We start from the raw sequence: 21,888 nt of genomic DNA, 5'->3' as shown, positions 1-21,888 counted from the left end.
ATCCCAGCTCCTTGAGAGCAGGGGTCTTTCTTACTGGATATTCTATCCCCAGCACTTAACACACCTCCTGGCACACAGCAGGCCTTCAGCAGAACTTGTTGGCTGAGGATGGGTGGATAAAGGCGTGAACAAACAGTGTTCTCCAACAGTGTTGTTTCTGAAGGACAGCTGAGTAGATGCTGGACTCGGCTGGGGCCGGCCAGATTTGTTCTTCATGGGGAATTGGAGTTTGAGAGACAGAGCAAGTCTCAGCTTCCCCAGGACATCCTGCCATTTTGGTCCCAGAGTCCAAGGCACTGCCTTAATCCTATTCCTTAGGACCAACACGGTTTGCATGTTCCTTGCAAGAGGGAAGACCAGAGCAAACCAAGGTCAACTGCTCGCAGCTGCAGCTGCGGCTGGACGCAACTCTGGTGCTTAGGATGGAATCCGAGTGCCTCCTTAGTCTGTTGTTGCAAAAACCTTTGTAACAACGATCAGAAAAACTCAACCGCGTGTCCACGGCCTGGAACGGGTTTGCATACAATTTACTCTGTCTTAAACTTCTCAGGAATTAAGAACTATAACATATGCACAAGGCAAGGAATTGCATCAAGAAACTGTGTTACATATTTAAAAATAGCTATTTTGAACATTTGAAAAAGCCATTTTCTCTGCCATGTTATGTCTTCTTGGCTAACTTACTCTTGGTTTCTGCACTTTTATCCTCCAGGTCTCAGGAAGAAGAGGTTTGATGCCATCTGGACTATAAGTCCTTTTGGCTGCCCTCTTGGACACAGAATCATTTTCACCTATAATTACAGAAATCTGTAGGAATGTATTTTATTTTCTAAGCTGCCAATTAAGAGAGAATTTCTGAGTAATTTTTTAAGAAAAAGAATCCCAATAGATAGCTTCATCCATCTCTATTTACAATGATGTTACATAAAATTTCCCCATTGAGGATTCAACGTGCACTTTGATGGACCAGATCAGGGGTCCTGAGTCAGTTAGGGGAGGTGAAATACTGATGAAATACTGATGAAAACCTCACTTTTAGTTACCTGGTGATCCTTTCCCCATGCAAAGCGGCATTTTATGCCACTTTGAGCATGTATCAAAACTTGTTTAATGATTATATCTCAAAGAATTGAATGCTCTTTTTTTTCTTTTCAGTTCTCACGTTTCTGAGTAAAAGCCATCATGTTCAAGTTAACAGAGCATTATGTTTTCTCTGCAAACAAATTCCCATAATTCATAAACAAACAGAAAGGTAAATTCATGAAGAGGAGACACAGCACTATTTTTCCACGTGACATTTGGGATCTAGGTTAAAAAGGAGGCTTTTGTCTCTGGTGATTTATCAAACTCCAGATTTCATAAAAGATAAAGATGCACTGAAGAAGGAACACATCATCTTAATGCTTCATTTTGACACTTTGGGTCTCTAAAAAGCATGTATTTTGAAGCTCTCCCCTCCAGAAACTCAATCGTGTCCATGATTTACACAGTGAATTCTTGTTTTTCAAGCATACTTAAGTGAGAACAGGCCAGGAGACACCTTGAAAGAAAATGGTCACATTTGAAACATACAGATTATTTATAGACAGAAAACTCAAAGAACTGAAAGAAAATCTGGTTGTCAACAGACAGTTGCTTTTTCTATGTTTTCTCTGTAGCTCATTTTGGGTTTTGTGTGGGTGGCTCATGTGAACTCAAAGGTTATTTGCTAAATGTTTTGTGAGATTAGAACATGTTGTCCTTTAAAACCTAAATGCAAGTTTATGTTTACTGCAAATATGTTCAACTTTAGAATATGGGATATGGGATTTTTTTTTAATATAGAAAATCATACCTAGAATTGCTATGATAAAACAAGATTTCCTATGCTTCTAGTTTTCATTCACAGTTTAGAAGGTCTTATTCTTAATCGTATTCCTAGCAGAAATCTCACAATACAGAGAGTTATGCCGTGCAAGTTTTTGCTTTTTCACCTTTTGGGTTAATTTCACCTGCCAACTTGAACACTGATTAGCCTTATTTTGAAAATACTTAGGTACCAGGAGCTGGAAAGTCAGTGTGGACTATAGCTCAGGTCTTTGCAATTTATCATATAAGGTACATTTTTCGATCACACAGTGTACAAAGGAGCAAAAAAAAAAAACCTTTTTTTTTTCTTTAAAGGCGAGGACGGTTTATTTTTCTTGCCTCTTTAGCAATGCTCAGCTACCAGACTCAGGTCCAACAAGCACTTATGAGCCCCACCAAGTGGGCAGATGGCAGCAGTCTGCTGGATTTGAATCCCCCTTCTGCTGCGTGGCCCTGGGCAACTTATGTAGCGTCTTTGTGCTTCAGCTTCCTCGGAAGGAAACTGGGTAGATGGTGGTCCCTCCCTCATTGCCCTGGTGGGGGATTAATGAGTGCTCGTTAATCTCACACAAAGCCTGTGAGATAGAAAAGATAAGAAGCATGATTCAGAGACAAAGGCGGCGAGAAGAGCGAAAAGCAGCACAGGCCAACTTTAACCCAGGAAAGTATGTGTTCAATAAAATACAAAGAAAACTCCCCCCACCCCGAAAGTTCAAGAACACTAGAATGCCCATTCTTCGGGGTTCATCTGCAGGAAGGAAAGCCCTTGGGGAGTTGAGGGTGGGAGGACTTTTCTCAAAATCTGATGCTAAAAAGCCTTGGGGTCAGCCAGCCCTGGGGCGGAGTCCCGGCTCCACAACTTAGATCTGTGTGATCCGAGGTGACTGTTCACCCCTGAGCTGAGTTTCCTCAAGGGCTGTGTGAGGTTGTTGTAGAGACTGAAGAAGTGACAGGGTCCAGGCGCTCAGCACGGCCCTGGCTCAGAGGAAGCACCGAATAGGTGGAGACAGAGGTCATCAGTCCAGTCAGCCAATATCCCGGGGCCCGGAAGGTAAGTGACATTTATTAGGGCCTGGGTACAAGTACTGCGGCTAAATTCTGTCCCACATGGGCCTCCGCAAAACAAATATCCTCCCGGAGTCTGACCCGGCTTTTTCCTCATCTCCCTCTTCCGAGTGCGACAGAATCTTCAAGGTCATCTGTCATAAAACTGTCTCATAAGTTGTCACCTCCAGCAAAGAAGAGTGAGTTATCAGAGCTCTCTCGGGACCTCCTAGGTGACACACTCCCAGGGGCTGGGCTGAGCAGGGTCCCCGGGGGCTCTGGCGAGGGTCGTGTGACAGCATTTCTTGAGAAGGTAGCACTTTTGGGGTCTTCAGGTCTGGCTGACACAGACCTCAAGTGCACCTACGTGGCCTGGGGCTTCAGGGAAGGAAACCTCGCGTTATGAAGAAGGGAGCAGCCTGCGTGGTGCCGCAGAAGAGATCTTCCTCCCCTCACTGGAGCCCGGGAGCCACGCTCCCTCACGCCTGCTCTCCCAGGACGGGGAAGGCTCGGAATGTGGTCCCAAGTTGGGCGTCGGCATTTTAGAACTTTCTCTCTTCCTGTGTCTATTTGATGAGGCACAGAATTTAAATCCGATGTGGCAAAGCTGCACGCTCTGTGCAGGGTTTCCGGGCTCCGATGCTCAGGTTCGGCTAAACAAATTCTTCTTTTTAAGAGCCATCACGTATGTGAGCAGGGCACCCCCTACTCCAAACAGTCTCCACCCAGGTGCCTCCACTCTCTTCCTCTCTCCCTCCTAATATTGTGCCGGTTCTCATGTTCTCTTCTCCCCATGTGTTGTCACCTCCTGGGTTCCCAGAGGGAGCCTCTCTATTGTCCCAGACTCTGGCATTAGGGACCCAGAGAGTCCCACAGAGTGTGCAGGACATCCACGGGGGCCTCTCCCGGCCACCGCACCCTCTGACATGGACCCATCAACTCCCAGTTGCCCCCTTTGCTCTCAGGAACAATGGGTCTGAGACGTGTCCCCCCATGTGAGAAGGACAGAGAAAATGAGGCCAGAAACGGTACTTCTCTTCTCCATTGTCGGAGCCTCCAAGATGCTGGTCTGTTGGGATCTAGCAGCAAATCGTACCTGCCCACCCTCGGCTCTCCAGATCCCCTCGCCTGCTTCCACCACCCATATGTTTAATGATTGCCAGACAAAGAGGAAGGTCAGCAGCGGGGCAGGGGTACCCCAGCTCCTCCCTCCATCAGAGGGAGCCCTCAGGGCTCACTGGGACTGCTCTCAAACTCCTGGGCCCAGCAGAGGATGCTGATGGGAGAGGAAGGCACACAGGCTGTCACAGCCAAGGGAGCACCTGTGGTACTCACCCTGCTCCCCCACCTGCCAGACCTCCATCTCCAGAGGTCACAGCAGAATATGGCAGAAACCGTTATCCAAAGAACGAGATGTGCTGACTTTTGACTTTTAGTTCCACCCCAGAGGTCATGTTTGCCCTTCAAGCTGGGAGGACTCAGGGTTTGGAGGGACTTCTGTAGTTAAGTGTAAGGGGATGACAAGTTCCTAAACTCACGCTGGACTTTGGGATGAAGTCGTGGCATTTTATTTTTCTGCGCTTGCATATAAAGTAATGTGCATTCAAGGAGGTGATAAGTGTATTCCCGTAATTTCCTGGAAGATGAACGCCAAAGCTAGAGCTAAATCAAGGCGAATGTAATTTGCATAAAGAAGAGCCACATTAACAATGGGGAGGGAAATGCTGATCCCATGAATACTGGAAAAAGGACTCACGGATAAAATGCAGAAATGACGCTTTAATAACGCACGTGATCACATTTTTATTAACAAAGGACGTCTTGTTTGGAAGCAAATACATCCTTGAGACGAGTCGGAAATTGGTCCTCCGATAGGCAGAAATCCACACTTCTTATATATTCTAATTATAGCTACAACCTGTGCTTAATGCAAACATTCTAAACTCTTAGTCACTTTATTAAGAAACAGAAAAGGGACTTCCTGAAGCATAATGAGGGCTACTCACAAGCTCTGAGAAAGAAAACAAAGAGATAATTCTGCACAGAGCTGGAGAATGCCGGATGTAATTTATTTAATAAAAGTGCTTCGTGTCTCTTTTTTGGTTTAGGAATTGGTACGCCCTTAGGGGTTCAGACAGTACCGTGCTTCAGCACTGCTATTTCTAGGGCAAGATAAAAATGTCTATCAGAGAAAAGGAATCATTTATCATCGTAATGGTTACATCCCACTTTAGAAACCACTAGAGACTGCTTAACATTTTTATTTCCAACACGGTTTTCCTGAGTCTTCAGGTGACAAATGGAAACTGATGCAAGAAGGCTTTCTTTCCGTTTGTTCCTTATAAAAATGGCTAGATGTGGAGCTCATTTTCATCTGGGGTGACGCTCAGGTCTGTGTGTTCGCAGCCTGATCCTTCCCTTCCCGCTTTGTGTGATTCCTTCAAAAGTCTCCAAAGGCAACATCTGGGTCCAGTCAAAGAAGACAGATGGGCTCCTTCTACCTCCTCTCCCGGCCCCTGGAGACCTCTTCCCGGGGCAGGGGCGGGGTGGGGGGTGGGGGTGGGGGTGCGTTCTATTTGAATGTAATGACAGGCTGACTACATTTTTCCTGGGTAGTGTGTTCAGGGCATTCCTATCATTAGAACCCATTCTGTATCCTTACAGACCTCCTCATTATGGATGGATTTCTCTATTTCAAAACATTCCTAGGATTTCTAGATGCTGTCATTGAGTCCTATTATTTTTCTTGTTATCCTTATGATTTTTCTTCTGTGACTTTCTACGGCCAGGTCCTCTTCACCTGTCGTGGAACTGGAGGCCAATTTCCTAGAAATCATCACTCTTGCTTACCGTGGTTATTAACCAATAAAAGATTCAGAATTAATCTGGATTTCCTTGGTGCTGTGGTAACATCAAATCCTTGACATTTCTTCCTGGTGTTAAGACTTCAACATTGGAACCTAACCCGTTTAATCTTTCTCTGTTTCTTCCTCTTAAGAAAAAGGATCTAAATGTTCCACTTTGGTTATGGGAACTAAGGTCTCTGTAGATTAGTAATTAACAGTAAGAAAAAAAGTTTTATTGAACACTAACCATGGGTCAGGTGCTAAGGTAAGGGCATTCAAGTATCTTCTCAATGCCCCTCCCCGAGGTAAATATCACATTATCTACATTTTGTAAATGAAGGTGAGACCTGGAGTCCACAGGGTTCATCCTTGTGTCCCAGGAAGGGCAAGATCTGGTGAGTACACGGGACCCCAGAGGGAGGAGCCCAGGTGCTGGGGCCACAGCACCCTGGAGGACTGAGCCATTAAGGTTCACAAAGTGGAAGAGAAGGCCTGGGACGTACTCGCCTTCCGTAAGCGTGTCTTGAGCGTTATTCCACATCCCGGATAAGTCTCAGCCTGATCAACACATCTGGAAAAATAACCCACTGACAGAAGAGGGGTGGTTTACCTAAATTTCCTAGGGGTGAGGTAGGTGCTGAGAGGACCAAGCCAGTCCAGGAAGCAAGTCCCCATGGGCTCCGGAATCCACGGCGGGCAGGTCAGCATGGAGCTCAATCCCGCTCCCTCGCCCCAAAGAGCTGTCCAGATGGTCCAGCCTCGGCACCTTCTGACGATAACCGAATCCCACGTGGAGCTGTCCCCACAGCGAGGATGGAGCACGCGCGGGGACTCAGCAGCTGGGTTTGGGTTTGTGATGCGTGAACTGGCATTCTGGTTTCTGTATCTGTCCCTTCTGACTTTGATTAAGGAGCGTCAATTCCCCGGAGCCTCATATACGGTGGGTGTACAGGCAGATGAAAACTCCTGAATCTGCAAACCAAGGAACCCAATCCTGTACCTTACTGACCCACAGGGGAGGGAACGTTCTGCCCTTTCCTTTACCTTCTCGGACCCTCTGCTTCCTCCTCCTTCCTCTGCCCCAGGGAGCAGAAGGTAGAAATCAGAGTCTGGGGTGTCTGCGAGGCCATCGTTATCACAGGGTGTGGTCACTGTGTTTAAAGGCTGGCCCTGGGGATGGTGCTCCTGGCGGCCTCCCGGACCCCGTGAAGAGCCTGTGCTCTTGGAAAGTTCACCTGAGCACGTGCACACTCACCTGAGCATCCTCATTCCGGTCCTTACTCTTGAGCCCTATGCCATGAGGCTCACCAGGGTCCCAAGCACTGGACCGCACTCAGAGGGAGGGGAGAGGCCTGGCTCCATCTATACCGAAACTACTCACTCCAATCCAGCTCTTGTCGGCTCTGCGCGAGGGTCCTGGGCACCCCCACAGCCATTAATAACGTGGCACTTTGCTCCTCCTGAGCTGCCTGCTGCCCAGCTCGGGGGCTGGGCAGGAGGCAGGCAGTCCTGGATTGATGTCTTGACTCTTAGCAGAGCCCATCAAGGAATTCCAGCCCTGAGACAGTGCCCAGGGATGCGACAGGACCAGCAGCCTGACCCCGGAGCTGAGGTGGTGACCAAAACCTGGTCCTGCCTTCTGGGAGCTGGCAGTGCCCCTGGTGTGATGGAAAACTCCACACAGCAAAAACGCAGAGAGCGCCTTCCTCTTATCACACTTCCCCCCCATGGAGAAGGGCATAGGGATGAACAAACAAATGTCTCTTGAGTTAAGCAATAATTTCAAGAATAATTTGCCATATCTTCACGGATCTCACTCTGTTTTCAATGTTTCATCTTACTTTACGTGATTTTGGTGTTTTGAGGCCAAAATGAACATTCACACTTCCTCACCCTCAGCACGCTGACGCTTTGGACTGGATTGCTCTTTGCTTCGAGGGGGAGGGTGCTGTCTGGTGTGGTGTCCCCGGCCCCTACCCACTAGCAACCCCTGCTCAAATGCAACAACTAAAAATGTCTCTAACTGTCACCAAACGTCCCCTGGAGGGCGCGATCCCCTCTGGTTGAGAACCCATAGCTTTAAAAGGTGGTACTAGTCCTTGCTAATTTGGGGGTTAGGTTTGAGTAGTTTCGGTACTTGAACTTCTTCAGGCAGTGATCCCATTAAAACACCCTCACTTTGCCCACCCCCGTCCCGTTTGTTTATTTGGGAATGACAGTCACCATTGGGCAGAGGGCCACTGATGAGGGGCCAACATTTAGCCGGCTGGCTCCTGGCGAGTTTAACATTAGGTTTTGTGGGTGTCATTTGGTCAGTGTTCCTAGCACATGGGGCGTTATTTGGGGACCCTAAATTCAACACAAGGGCTCAGACCAGAGTGGGGACTGTCCTTTCTCTGCAGAGTCGGAGTCCCAGATAACCCGGAAGTCACTCAATCCCAAATATTTGACAAGAGCCCACTGACCTCTGTGAATGTGTGCCAGAGACAGGCAGGTGACGTGGTGAAGACATGAGTTCCAGGCACTGGAAAAGTCCTCATTCTCGCTCGTCACCTGCCAAACGGACAGCAGAAAAATCACCGCTGACGATATTCTGAGAGAATCGAACTTCCCAGCAAGGCAGATGGTAGACAATGCAGCCAGTACAGCCAGTAAGCGGACCTACTGTAGGCGCCCCTGTCACCCCCAAAAGCTATTCGTTAGATGGAGAAATGCCAGAAACATACTGTGAGTCCAGTTTACGTGCTTCTATTAATTCCTCACACATACCAAGCGTGGCCACCACCAGTTGCCAATTCTTGAGCTCTGACAGGCGTCGAAGAAACAATTCGAAGGCGAGGGACACAGAACGTGAGACGGTTTTTATTCAGGTCACTCCATGCCTGGAGAACTGTAAATACCAGAACGAACTACTTAAACCTAATCTGCAACAGAACCTACCCACCTTCCCTTCCCCCTCCCCCCCTTGTACTCAGGTACTGCCACATGTTTTCAAATTCTTTCTTTTCTTTTTTCTCTTCTTTTTCTTTTTTCTTAAAATTCTGCTTAAAAGCTTTTGCTTGAAATTCGTTTCCTGACAGTTCTGGAGGCTGGAAGTCCAGTATCAGGGTACCAGCACAGTCAGGTTCTGGTGAAACTCTTCCTGGCTTGCAGAAGGCTGCCTTTTTTCTATTTTCACATGGCAGAGCGTGAGTGGTCTCTTTCTCTTTTTATAAGGAAACTCAGCCCATCATAAAGTTCCCACCCTCATGACCTAATCTAACCCTAATGACCTCTCAAAGGCCCCATCTCCAGATGCCATCACATTGGGAATGAGGGCTTCAACACATGAACTTGGGGGCGGGGACACAGTCGTTCAGTCCATAACAACATTCCTTTTGATTTTCATTAAGAAATGTATGTACAGATTCTTAGAGGAATCTTGTAATTGAAAGACCACGGACTTTGGGGCTTGAGAGATAAAAGTTGAAACCATAGCCCCATTACTATCCACCTTTGTGGTTAGGACAAATTATTTCACTTCTGAGCCATTAAAAATGGTTTTTTTTTTAATTTAGATATAATTGACAATAGCAATATGTTAGGTTCAGGTGTACAACATAATGATTCAATATTTGTGTATATTGCAAAATGATCGCCACCATAAGTCTAGTTCACATCCGTTCACCATAGTTACAAACATTTTTTTTTCTTGTGATGAAAGCCCAGGGACTGTAGTAAATAATATAACTGCTTGTATATTTGAAAGTTGCTAAGAGAGTAGATCTTACAAATTCTCATCATATTGTTTCTTGAATGCCTGTCACATCTGCAGCATTGGCATTTGGTAGTGGCCGTATTTGACACGTGTGGGGGACGAGCATCAAGGTGGAAATCAGACTCACAGGACATTTATGTCATTTATTCACCTAACGAGTAGCTTTTTTCAGCTCTACTCTGGGTAAGATGGTCTTTCAGTGACTCTAATGAAGGAAGTTGTTTGCTTTATTTTGTTTTTTAATCAGAGGGAAGTGAAGAAATATAACTGGAATAAAATAAGAATGAAGAAAATACACAGAAAAGAGAAAAAGGTGTCGAATCACGAAGCCGGCAGTCACAGTCATTTCGGGAAGGTGGATTCTTATCTGACCAGAGCAGGGTGTGAAATTTGGCACTCTGACTTTTTTTGTTTCTTCTTGCCTTTGTTTTCCCCCAGGGAGAAGGGCAGTGGCACTCTGCAGTTAGCGCCGAGTCTACACTTGGAGGCTGAACCAGAGTTTGATCTTCTGGTCTGCTCGCTTTGACCACTTGATCATGGGATGGAATGTGCCCCATGCATCTCTCAAAGGCCTCCCTGCCTAGGGTGGGGGACAGCACCCTCCCCCTCGAAGCAAACTGAACAGCTTGGTATTCAAACTTTCAGCAATTCTCTCTGCTCAAAGAAATAACACTCAAGTAGAAAGTTAGGCTGTCTGTATCTGCTTCCCATTTGCTTCCAACTCATACCCCAAGTCATCTGGTTGGAAGGTCACCTGCCTTCCCCAGCTCCCCAGTTCTTCCAGGGCCTGGATGACAGACTCCTTTGTAAAAATCCTCCTGTAACAGAGAGCTTTGTGCTCCAGTGGAAAAACTGGCAGCACAGAAAGCCTCTACCCATGTATAATTTAGCATGATGACCTGGGGCGGCAGGCACAGCTCAGAGGACCGTGTCACATGCGCCTCGGGGTCCCCACCTAAAACTGGGGCATCTCATGACAGTGGAGGGAGAGGATAATGTCTGTCTTGCTCCCTGCACTGGTGTCACAATTACAACTGAAAAGACACAGTGGAGATAGGCGATTCTCAAAGGAACAGCCCACAGAACATCTCTGGCAGAGGCGAGAACAACAGCTGGCCAAACACACTCATGGTCCTGAAACTCTCCCATCACACTGCAGAGGAAAATGCCCGGAAATCCATGCTGAAGCCCAGTGGACAGGCCCCCCTAAACGTGGATCAGCTGCCCTCCACCACTGCATGGGAAGGAGAGACGAAGGATCAACTATAATGTGGAGGTGTCCAGGTAGAATTGCGGACACTTTTAGATTTTTTTTAAGTCAACGTGTAAAGTAAGTTTTCACGGGACTGATCAAGAGAAAAGCAGGGACAGAGAACTGGCCGGACCACGTGGAACCCTGCTTGAAGAAGGGACATCACATGGGAAAAGCTTGCAGAGGGACTTTTGCAAAACTGGCTGTGGCTTAACCCCTCCAACAGGATGAGGCAGAAGTAAAAAGCAAGTTCAAGTTAAGGGGAAAGGCCCCTTGAAGGCCTGCCAACCAGCTCCTGGGTGCTTTTCCTTACATGTCAACATCACTGTACTGCTGCAGGACCCACTCGAGAAGGCTCAGTGTAACCTCATCCTTGCTGGCAAGTGGCCCCTGGCACTGGCCACTTCCCAGACAGAAAGCCTGGCACGACTCACCCCCCACTGGACAGCACCCAGGACTTGGAATGTGGCAATAGGAAGGCAACTTTACGAGGGCAGATGCCCAGGAAAGCAACCGACTGAGAAGCCTCTGGTCCCTTGAGTTAGTTGATTGGCAGGAAGCCGACTGAGGGCTGCACAGTGGTCCACGTGCCTAGGCAGGGTGGCCTTTGAGAGGTGTGTGGAGCACACTCCATCCCATGATCAACTGGTCAAAGCGAGCAGACCAGAAGATCAAACTCTGGTTCAGCCTCCAAGTGTAGACTCAGTGCTAAGTACAGAGTGTCACTGTCCGCAATTGTAACCCCACTGACAATTGCCTTTGCAATGCACAGAAAGTTTAAATTTACTTATTGCACAAAAACATTGTAAAAAACAGAAATCAAATATCTAGCCCTGCAACGTTACAAAATCTTAACATGAGGTTTTTGTAGAAAGGATTTTAAAAATGACATGGTTGTTGTTTACTTCAAGTGGTAGAGCTGCTCCTGAAAACTTGTGTGTAAATTAGCCTTATGCAAAACAAACCCTTCTTAAAACGCACCAGGTAACAGACACTGTTTTAAGCCCCTTATGTGCATTTGTTCATTTAGCTTTCAGAAGCCCTGCAGGTAAGCATTAATGATATCTTTTATTATCTTCATTTTGCAGGTGGAAAACTGTGACACAGATAGGTTGAGGAACTTGCCCAAGGCTGCAGAGCTGGGTTTGGACTGGGTACCCAGCTTTCTGAGCCCACGTTCCTAATCACAGGGTACACTGCCTCCCAATGGACTCATGGGGAGTTAGTTCCCTGGCCAACACCTGTCCTTCCCAAATACACAGTTTATAAAGATGTATTGTCACACCTGGTCAGGTTTGGTGTGAACCACACCCCACACTTAAAGTCTCTAAGGGAAATAAATGCTTGTTTCCTAATAAGTCATCATACAGCTAAGACAGAGCTGAACTCATAAAGAAACCCCTGCTGCCTTATCTTTGGTGGATGCCCATATCCATTCCCCCTTTTTCTTTCCTAGAAACACCCCAAATAGCTTTGGGTAGCAATATACCCAGTTAAAAACACTTAACTCCCTACAGAGGATCTACAAAAAAGCCTCAGCTAACGTCATATTTAATAGCCAAAGACTGAGTGCTTTCCTCCTAAGATCAGAAAGAAGATGAGGCTGTCCATTATCTCCACTTCTAATCAACATTGTACTGGGGGTCCTGGCCACAGCAATAAAGCAAGAAAAAGAAATTAAAGGCCTAGAATTTGGAAATGAGTAAGTAAGACAGTCTTCATACAAAAAGACATGATGTTTTATGTAGAAAATCCTAAGGAATATATAATAAAGCTACCAGGACTAATAAGCCAATTAAGCAAAATCACGAGATACAAGACTGACATACAAAAGTCAATTGTATTTCTGTATTCTAGAAATGAACAATGGGAACTTGAAATTTCAATGCTGTTGCTGTAACATCAAACATATGACATATTTACAGACACCTTTTACAAAGTACTTGCAATATCTGTACATGAAAACTGAAAAAAATGTTGCAGAAGGAAATTTAAAAGGAGCACCTAAATAAAGGGAGAGATATACGGTGCTTGTGGGTCAGAGAACTACATATTGCTAAGACATTATTTCTTCTCACCTTGATCTACAGATTCAACACAATGCCAATCAAAATCCCAGCAGAGGGCTTCCCTGGTGGTGCAGTGGTTGAGAGTCCGCCTGCCGATGCAGGGGACATGGGTTCGTGCCCCGGTCCGGGAGGATCCCACATGCCACGGAGCGGCTGGGCCTGTGAGCCATGGCCGCTAAGACTGCGCGTCCGGAGCCTGTGCTCCGCAACAGGAGAGGCCACAACAGTGAGAGGCCCGCGTACCGCAAAAAAAAAAAAAAAAAAAAAAAAAAAAAAAAAAAAATCCCAGCAGATATTTTTGTCGAAATTGAGAAGCTGATTGTAAAACATATGGAAATACAGAGGACTTAGAATAGTCAAAACAATTTTGAGGAAAAAAAAAAAAAAGGTGGACGATTTAATAACTGATTTCAACACTTACTCTAATGCGACAGTAAACACAACAGTATGGTATTGGGATAAGAATGAAATGTAGATGAATGGAATAAAGTAGAGAGTCCAGAAATAGAGCCACACATGCATGGTCAACTGATTTTCAGCAAAGTCACCAAGGTAACTGAATGGGGAAAAAACAGTCTTTTCACCAAATGGTGCTAGAACAACTGAATAGCCACATGCAAAAACAAACAAACAAATGAATCTCACCCTTACTTCACATCATATACAAAAGTAAACTCCAAGTGGATCATGAACCTAAATGTAAGAGATAAATCTACAAAACTTCTGGAAGAAACTATGTGAGAAAATTCTAGTGATGTTGGGTTAGCTGAAGATTTCGTGATACAGGACACAAAAAGGTTGAACTTCACCAAAATTAAAATTCTGTTCTTTCTGACACTCTTAAGAAAATGAAACCATGGGTAATGGATTAAGAGAAAATATTTGTGAATCACATATATAATAAAGGGCTTCCATACAGAATTTATAAAGACAACTTACAATTCAATAGTAAGAAAACAAAATCCAGTTAAACAAACAGGCGAGAAATTTGAACGGACACTTCACCAAACAATACAAACGAATGGCAAATAAACACATGAAAAAGATTTGAGAAATGCAAATCAAGACCACAATGAAATACCACTCCACACCCACTAGAATGGCTAAAATGAGTAAGACAGGCTATGTTAAATACTGAGGATGCAGGGCAACTAGAAGTTATTGCTGTTGGGAATGCAAGTGGTTCAGCCGCTTTGGAAGGCAGCTTGGCAGTCTCTTATAGAGTTAAACATATACCTACTATGAACCCAGCCATTCCACTCCTAGATATTTACAAAAGATAAATAAAAACATATGTCCATACAGAGACTTGCACGAGAATGTTCATAGAAGCTTTGTTCATACTAGCAAAACTGGAATCAATCCACATACCCACCAACTGGTTAATGGATAAACAAATTGTAGTGCATCTGTACCAAGGAACAGTACCCCACATTAAAAAGGAACACCCAACAACTTGGATGGATCTCAAAAGCATTTTGTTAAGTAACAGAAGCCAGACATAAGAGACTATGCACTATGCTATTCCATTTATATTATATTATAAAAAAGGCAAACCTACAGCAAAAGAAAAATCAATGTTTTCCAGGAGTCAGAGTCGGGGGAAGGGATGAGATGAAAAGGGGCACAAAGAAATGTTTTTAGGGTGATGGAAATGTTCTATTGTGGTGGTGATTATAGGACCATATGCATTCATCAAAGCTCATTGATAAAACACTTGAAATTGGTGAATTTTAATATATACAAATCATATATATTATTTTACAATATATATGTTTATAATTATATTTATATATACATAAAGTAAAAAGCTGACATTTTTTAAATGCTCACCTCCCCAGACTCCTTTGCAACCAGGCTTAGACATGGGACCCCCACGGCCAATGAAAGTAGGCAGAGGTTTACTGGGTGGTGCTTCTGTGAAAACTGTTTTCCTGATAAAAGAGAGCCTGAGCTGACATATGCCTTCTTCTCTTTGTCCTTTTTCTAGTTTCCTGCTTGGAACTCAGCCACCTTGTGGGTGTAAGAACAGTTAAAAGCCACACTAAGGAGCTGTATTAGTTCCCTAGAGGTGCTGTGACAAATCACCACCATCTTGATGACTTAAAACAACAGACACTTATTCTCTGACAGTTCGAGAGGCTGGAAGTCCAAAATCTAGGTATGGGCAGGGCCATGCTCCCCCCAGAGGCTCTAGGGGAGAAGGTTTCCTTGCCTCTCCTAGCTTCTGGTGGTTGCCAGCAACCTTTGCATTCCTTGGCTTGTGAACCAATGACTTGAATACCTAATACCTGCCTCCATCTTCACAAACCATTCTCCTCTGTGTCTCTAGGTCTCTCCTTTTCCTGTAAGGACACCAGTCATATTGGAGTAAGGCCTACCCTACTTCACTACGACCTCATTTTAACTTGGTTATGTCTGCAAAGACCCTATTTCCAAATAAGGTCCCTTTTATAGATACTGGGGGTTAGGACTGAACATATCTTTTGGAGTGGGGGGGTACACAACTCAACTCACAACAGGAGGGCAGAGGGGGTAGATAGCAAGAGCAAGGGGCCCAGCTTTAGCCGTCGACTCACCGTGCCTGTCTTCTGCATTCTTTGGGCTTCCGTCTTATTTATTTTTTTTAAATTAGTTCATGTCTTTTATTAACCAATCCTACCCAGCCATGTGGAGATCTTTCTTGTCCTTTCAGATGTTTGAGGTCTCCTGCTAGTGTTCAGTAGGCGTTCTGTGAGAATTGTTCCATTTGCAGATGTATTTTTGATGTATTTGTGGGCGGAGGTGAGTTCCACATCTGTCTACTCCGCCATCTTGATTGGAGCCCCTAGGCTCCTGTTTTGGCAGCATTTAAAGCATTCGTCCCTTGGTACTCAGCCCCAAATCCATTTGCTATGTCCTTTGAATTTGTTTTCGGTGCCCACTCTTAAATCTACCCTCTTCCTTTTAACCTTACTGTGGATAGAGGGTGGAATCAGGTGGAAGGAAGAGTCCAGTCCTGACCAATAACCATACACGTTCGCCGAGCTTGGATACCAGATTCTACACACACTTCAGGTACCACGTGTCTTAAATTATGCCCATCCAATATGGAGAACAATACAATATGCAGTTACTTAAACAAGTTATATGAAGCAAAGTAGGTCAAACAATGATTTTTCCCTCACTTTCCACTTTTCTCCCTCAGGAGAGCTGCTCCCACTGTCCTCAGCAGCCCACCCCCTAGACTTGTGAGCCCTTGTCCAGGAGAGAGCAAACCCTGTACCTGCCCAGCAGATGATCACCTCATAGAGTAATGGAAATGGTGCACCCCAAATCATCCAGGCTGCACAGTCTTTTTCTTCTCCTTCTTTTTTCTCTTCTTTTCCTTCTCTGTAGTAGGTAGAGCCTGTGGCCTGGCTTCGCCAGACCTACCCCGCCTCCAGCACATGCTCACCTGGCCTCACCTCTGTTTTGCTGTAGATCCCTCTGTAGCCCGTGTGCTTCCCACTCAGCCCTGGCTGGGGAGGCTGGGGTCTCCCTGGGTCCAGTCTGCATCTCCCTCTGACGGCACCCTTGGTGTGGCCAGAGCACGAGGCTTCCGCCGCCATCCCCACAAGGCCAGTCCTCACCTACTCAGCCCACACCTCCACCTTCCTGCCTCTCTTCGTGTTTGACTTTCTGTCTTGTTTTTGTGTGTGTGTGTGTGGGGGGGGGTGTGGTCCATATATATTTTTCTGCCTTCCAGTATTTTTTAATATCTATCTTTTTTTCATCTTTCTGTATTTCTCTCCCGAAATGACTCCTTTCTCTCTTTTTTGGTAACCTTACTTCACCACTTTTCCCTTGTCTATATTTTTAATGTTTCTGGAGTTTTCTGCATTTCTGTATTTTTTCTTTTTTTTTTTGCGGTACACGGGCCTCTCACTGTTGTGGCCTCTCGCGTTGCGGAGCACAGGCTCCGGACGCGCAGGCTCAGCGGCCATGGCTCACGGGCCTAGCCGCTCCGCAGCATGTGGGATCCTCCCGGACCGGGGCGCGAACCCGCGTCCCCTGCATCGGCAGGCTGACTCCCAACCACTGCGCCACCAGGAAAGCCCTGTATTTTTTCTATTTTTTTCTGGGGTTTTGTTTTTCTATTTTTTTCTCTCCTATCATATTTCTGTGTCTGCATTTCTGTCTTTTTTCCTGTGTCGTTTGAGATGTCTTTTCTCCTGTCCCCTCTATCCCTCTTTTCTTATGTGTTTGCCCACCATGTTATTTCTCCCTTTTCTCTTCAGGTTTGTTTCCAGATTAAGCTTGGTTCCCTCTGGGTGGCTTTGAGCAGAAGACCCCCTTCCCACCACCTGCAGCCCCTCTCCCTGAACTCTGCCCTCTCCCCAATTCTGCCGCCCTCTTCCTGCACCAATGGGAAGGTGCTGGTTTGTCTCCCACTAACTTCTCAAAGAAAGCAGGGTGGTTGGGTCCACCAGCTGTCAGCTCACTGGTGGCTTCCTGAACTGGGAATATGGGATTCTTGATACCTTTACCCTAAGCTTTGAACCTGAGCTACAATTCCAGGAGAGCCAGTTAAATAAATCTTAGCCAACATCCTACTATATGCGCAAAGTATATGTGTGTGTGTGTGTGTGTGTGTGTGTGTGTGTGTGTGTGTGTGTGTGTGTGTATATATATATATATATATATGAGAAAGGACACTGGAGGGCACCCTTATGTCCACTGTTCCAGCTTGTTTCCTATGAGGAGAAGTAAATGTTCTCAAGATGCCCCAGAGAGGGCTGTGTCCTGGCTTTGGGGACCTGAGGGAGGGGCCAGCCATGAGGTTCATGCTCAGCTCAGAGACTGGGTCAGAGTTTGAACCCAGGGCCCTTGGCTCTAGCACCCCACCCCACCCCGAGACCCTTGCTGGGCCCCAGCTCTGCACTAGGCTCACTGCACCAGAATCCCCCCTTCCCTCAGAAGGTGGCAGGTGGCAGCACTGCAGGGCTGAGGGGGTGGAAGAGCCCTTGTGTGGGGAGATGAGTCACCTGGGTGCAAGGCTGGGATTCCCACACAAACACACCATGAGAACGATGGTTGCTATGATAGTATGAAGGTGCCCAGCACTGGGGACCTCCCCAACACACCCACATGCTCCGCAGCGCTGGCCGCGGATGGTGAAGACATTCTGGTTTTAGGGTGAGTCCCAGGCAAGTCCAGTAACTGTCCCTAGATCTGGAACACAGATGTATCTGGTCTGCCAGGGCGTGCCTTGTCCCCAGCTGCCAACAAAGCTGTGTGAGCACAGACCTGGCCCCCTTCCCTCGGCCCTCGCTGTTCACACAGAGGGCTCCCCCACAGACAGCCTGGGCCACAGCAGCAGAGAAAGCATCCTCCCCTACGGTGCTGGGAGCAGGTTCTCCATACGCGTGCATTCAAAGGCTCCCCTCCACCCTGAACTGTCCAGTCTCAGAGCACTCCCTCCGCTGCTTCAGAGATGTGCACGTCCCCTTCTCTCCACCTCCCTCACCGACAGCTCCCCCTCCCCCAGGTTCCCCGCTCTGGTCTCCCTGCTGCCAAGTGGGCACATCCATCCATCGGAGCCCTTGCCACGCTGCTCTGACCAGGGCAGGACTGCGACCTGCCTGGCACCCAGCCCAGTGGTCAGGGCCAATGAGCACATGAAGGACCCTCCCTCACAGACGCTGGGAGTCGAGGGCGATTCCAGGGGAAGGGGTGGAATGCAATTGGATTCAGAGGGCATAGAAATAGCGAGAGGAAATTCAGTAGAGAGGAGTATACACAGCAAGGTGTGTGGGGCTCCAGGTCAGCCTTCTCACTGCATGGCAGCTACAGCGTCTGCAGGTTTTGGGGGGATTGCCAGGGTCTCTGCAGACTCTTCTCTCACCTGCACTGTCCTCCAGGCTCTGGTCTGGGGCCTGGCAATATGAACAGACCCCAAAGACAGAGCCCTTTCCCAGCCAAGACCTGACTGTTTTTGTCAGGCACAGAAAAGATCCAGGAGTGGGGACGGGCAGGGGGGGACACACATGTTTGATCTGACCTGTTTCTCAATCTTTTCGCCACTAAAGCTTGACTGAAATTGTCAAAACATGAAATCAATAAGGTCTTGGCAAAAGGCTCCTATAATTGAATACATTACTTCCCAATTTCTCCTCCTTTTCCCTTTTCATGTCAAATGAAGAGTCTGCTTTTTATTACTTAGCCTTTCAGAAGAGAAAACAATTGTTGGATGATACAACCTCTTTGGTCATGTAAGCGTACATTTGAATACATGCTTCTGAAATCGATCTTGATCATTTTCAACGACAGATAGGTAAACAAACAAATGCTGGATGCCATCTTCCTTTCTTAACAGTGTCCTCATTTTACAAGTTCCTTCTAATGTTCCGGTGGATGGAGGGATAGAGGTAGGGGTGGGGGTGGGAATCAGGAAACCATAAATAGATTTAACAGGCACCGAAGCGTGCATTTGGAGTACCATCAGCTAGAAAGATCTTGTTTCAATAACACGATCTTCGCATTTAGCTGAAGACTAACTTATGGGGCCTGACTGCCCTTAGTGGCTGCTTAAAGCTGACATAAGGCAGAATAACGTACATTTAATATGTGAAAGAAATTAGCCCTCAAGATCTTTGTTTCCTGAATCTCTGCAGCAGCTCAGCTGGTGCTTGGCACACAAGACAGCTGGAGGAGGCCTTCTTGGGGCGGTGAGGGAAAGGCAAGGGGTACAACACACAGAAAGCTCACCCCATGGGGGTCTAGAGTGAACTCGGGGGACAACAGATTGAGAGGGAGAGCACAGAACCCACTGCAATTTGGACTCCGTAGGGCTCTGCACTTCCACGTCCACGAATGGCATCCTATCTTCCCCAGCCACAAACGGGAGCCCCAGGGGCATTCTTGACTCCACCTTCAGCCATGACCATGGCTGAAGTGATGGGCCATGACCCCCATCACTTGCAGGGAAGGTGGAAGGTTCTCAACCCCGCACTCAGGGCGCACAGGGCTCCCCGCAGTGAGGACCCGCCATCACCGCCACAGTCACCCTCTGGCCAGCCTCTCCAGCCCGGGAACTGGGATGCCTATGTCTCGATGCTCAGCCTGAACCTGACAGTCACTCGCTCACATCACATGCCTCGCCTCCAAGGTCCTGCTCCCCTTGCTGGGGGATGGTGTGAAAGGGCGTGCTCTGCCGGTCACCATGCAGGACTCAGCTCAAGGACTCTCCTTCCGAGAGCCACCCGACACAGAAAATGGGGCGGCCCTCTCTCTGCTCCAGACCCCTCTCAGTGCACATCCCCCCTGACCCTAACTGCCACCCATCCCTCCAGCTGAGAGTCCGTGTCTTAGTCATCTTTGAACTCACACGGTGCAGGGCGCGCTATGTCACTGAGCAGCATCTGTCATACAATGAACTATTCAGTAAAAATTCAAACGTTTACAGGTCTTCTTTTTTTTTCTTAATTGTTTATTTAAATCTATATATCTGAAGCTCCGATGAAGCACTTTTTTTTTTTTTTTTTTTTTTTTCGGTACGCGGGCCTCTCACTGTTGTGGCCTCTCCCATTGCAGAGCACAGGCTCCGGACGCGCAGGCTCAGTGGCCATGGCTCACGGGCCCAGCCGCTCCGCGGCATGTGGGATCTTCCTGGACCGGGGCACGAACCCGTGTCCCCTGTATCGGCAGGCGGACTCTCAACCACTGCGCCACCAGGGAAGCCCGAAGCACTTTTACTTCACTGTCACTCAGAGGCTTCTATTTTTGGCTAACCTTTTGGAATTCTGAAACAGCACCCATCTCATTATGTTGAGACGACCACTGCGTGAGCCTCTGTGTGCTCCTGTGTGCTCAGCAGGGAGAGGGCTTTGAGACACTTGTGAGTAAGGGGTGAATTAACACTAGGGGTTAAAACACAACAAAACAGCCTATAAGGAAAGCCTGAGCTGTTGGCAAGCGGGAAAGGAAGAGCAGCAGGTCGCTGAGAGCTGCCACATGAAATTCTAAGGTCAATAGGTGGTGGTCTGTCCCAGCGCCAGGCTGCTAAGCTGATGAGGGGATGGGCTGGACTTAACACTGGCTGACTTGGGAGGCCAGGCTGGGAGGTGTTAAGCCCTTTATAGGGACATATGTGATTCCCTCCTTTATATTATGCTGTGTCCTAATGTCATACACCTGTGAGCTTGGTCGCACATTCCTCATGGAGGCCCCTGCAGCCTGGCAAGTTTGCTGTTTCCCTTTTCTTAGCCCTGCTATCAGGGTGTTGGCTGTAGGCAAAGTGCTGGGCGCTAGGCTGTCTCTCATCACAGCAAGAACTTGACAAATGTCCTGATCCCAGCTGACCATAATGGTCTGCCCACTGGCCTTGAGGAAGGGCAGAATAAATAGAATAATAGGCTCATTGCTGTTCACCCAAATTCTACAGTTTCCAGTAGCATCAAGCCCCAGGATGTGTCAACCCCCTAATCACAGAGAACTTGAAGAAACTATTGTTAAAGCCCATAGTGAACACCATACTTGACAGTGAAAGGTTGAAAGCTTTTCCTGTAAGATCAGGAATAAGATAAGGATGCCCACGCTCGCTATCCTTATTCAACATAGTACTGGAAGTCCTAGCCAGAACAATTAGACAAGAAAGGAATAAAGGCATACAAATTGGAAAAGAAGAAGTAGAATAGTTTCCATTTGCAGATGATATGATCTTATATATAGAATATCCTAAAGAGTCCCCCCAAAAACATTACAACTAATAAATGAATTCAGTAAAGTTGTAGGATACAAAGTCAAAATACAGAAATCAGCTGCATCTTTCTACACTAACAGTGCAATATCTGAAAAAGAAATAAAAACAATCTCATTTAGAGTTGCATCAAAAACCAATAAATTAGGGCTTCCCTGGTGGTGCAGTGGTTGAGAGTCCGCCTGCCGATGCAGGGGACACGGGTTCGTGCCCCGGGAAGATCCCACATACCGCGGAGCGGCTAGGCCCGTGAGCCATAGCCGCTAAGCCTGCGCGTCCGGAGCCTGTGCTCCGCAACGGGAGAGGCCACACAGTGAGAGAGGCCCGCGCACCACAAAAAAAAACAGAAAACA

At 47.0% G+C, this 21,888-nt stretch overlaps 1 protein-coding gene across 1 annotated transcript in view; it reads right to left on the bottom strand.

Moving 5' to 3' along the window:
* Window positions 1–21,888, bottom strand: part of ACOXL (acyl-CoA oxidase like) — a 382,696-nt gene that overhangs the window by 74,374 nt on the left and 286,434 nt on the right. The window contains 1 exon segment of the mRNA XM_073791125.1: window positions 8,204–8,291. Coding sequence (XP_073647226.1) covers window positions 8,204–8,291 — 88 coding nt within the window.

This window comes from Tursiops truncatus, chromosome 14 (genome assembly GCF_011762595.2).
Source record: "Tursiops truncatus isolate mTurTru1 chromosome 14, mTurTru1.mat.Y, whole genome shotgun sequence".
Lineage (NCBI taxonomy): Eukaryota > Metazoa > Chordata > Mammalia > Artiodactyla > Delphinidae > Tursiops > Tursiops truncatus.
Note: the sequence above shows the minus strand (reverse complement) of the source record. Positions and strands in the feature narration are given on the sequence as shown.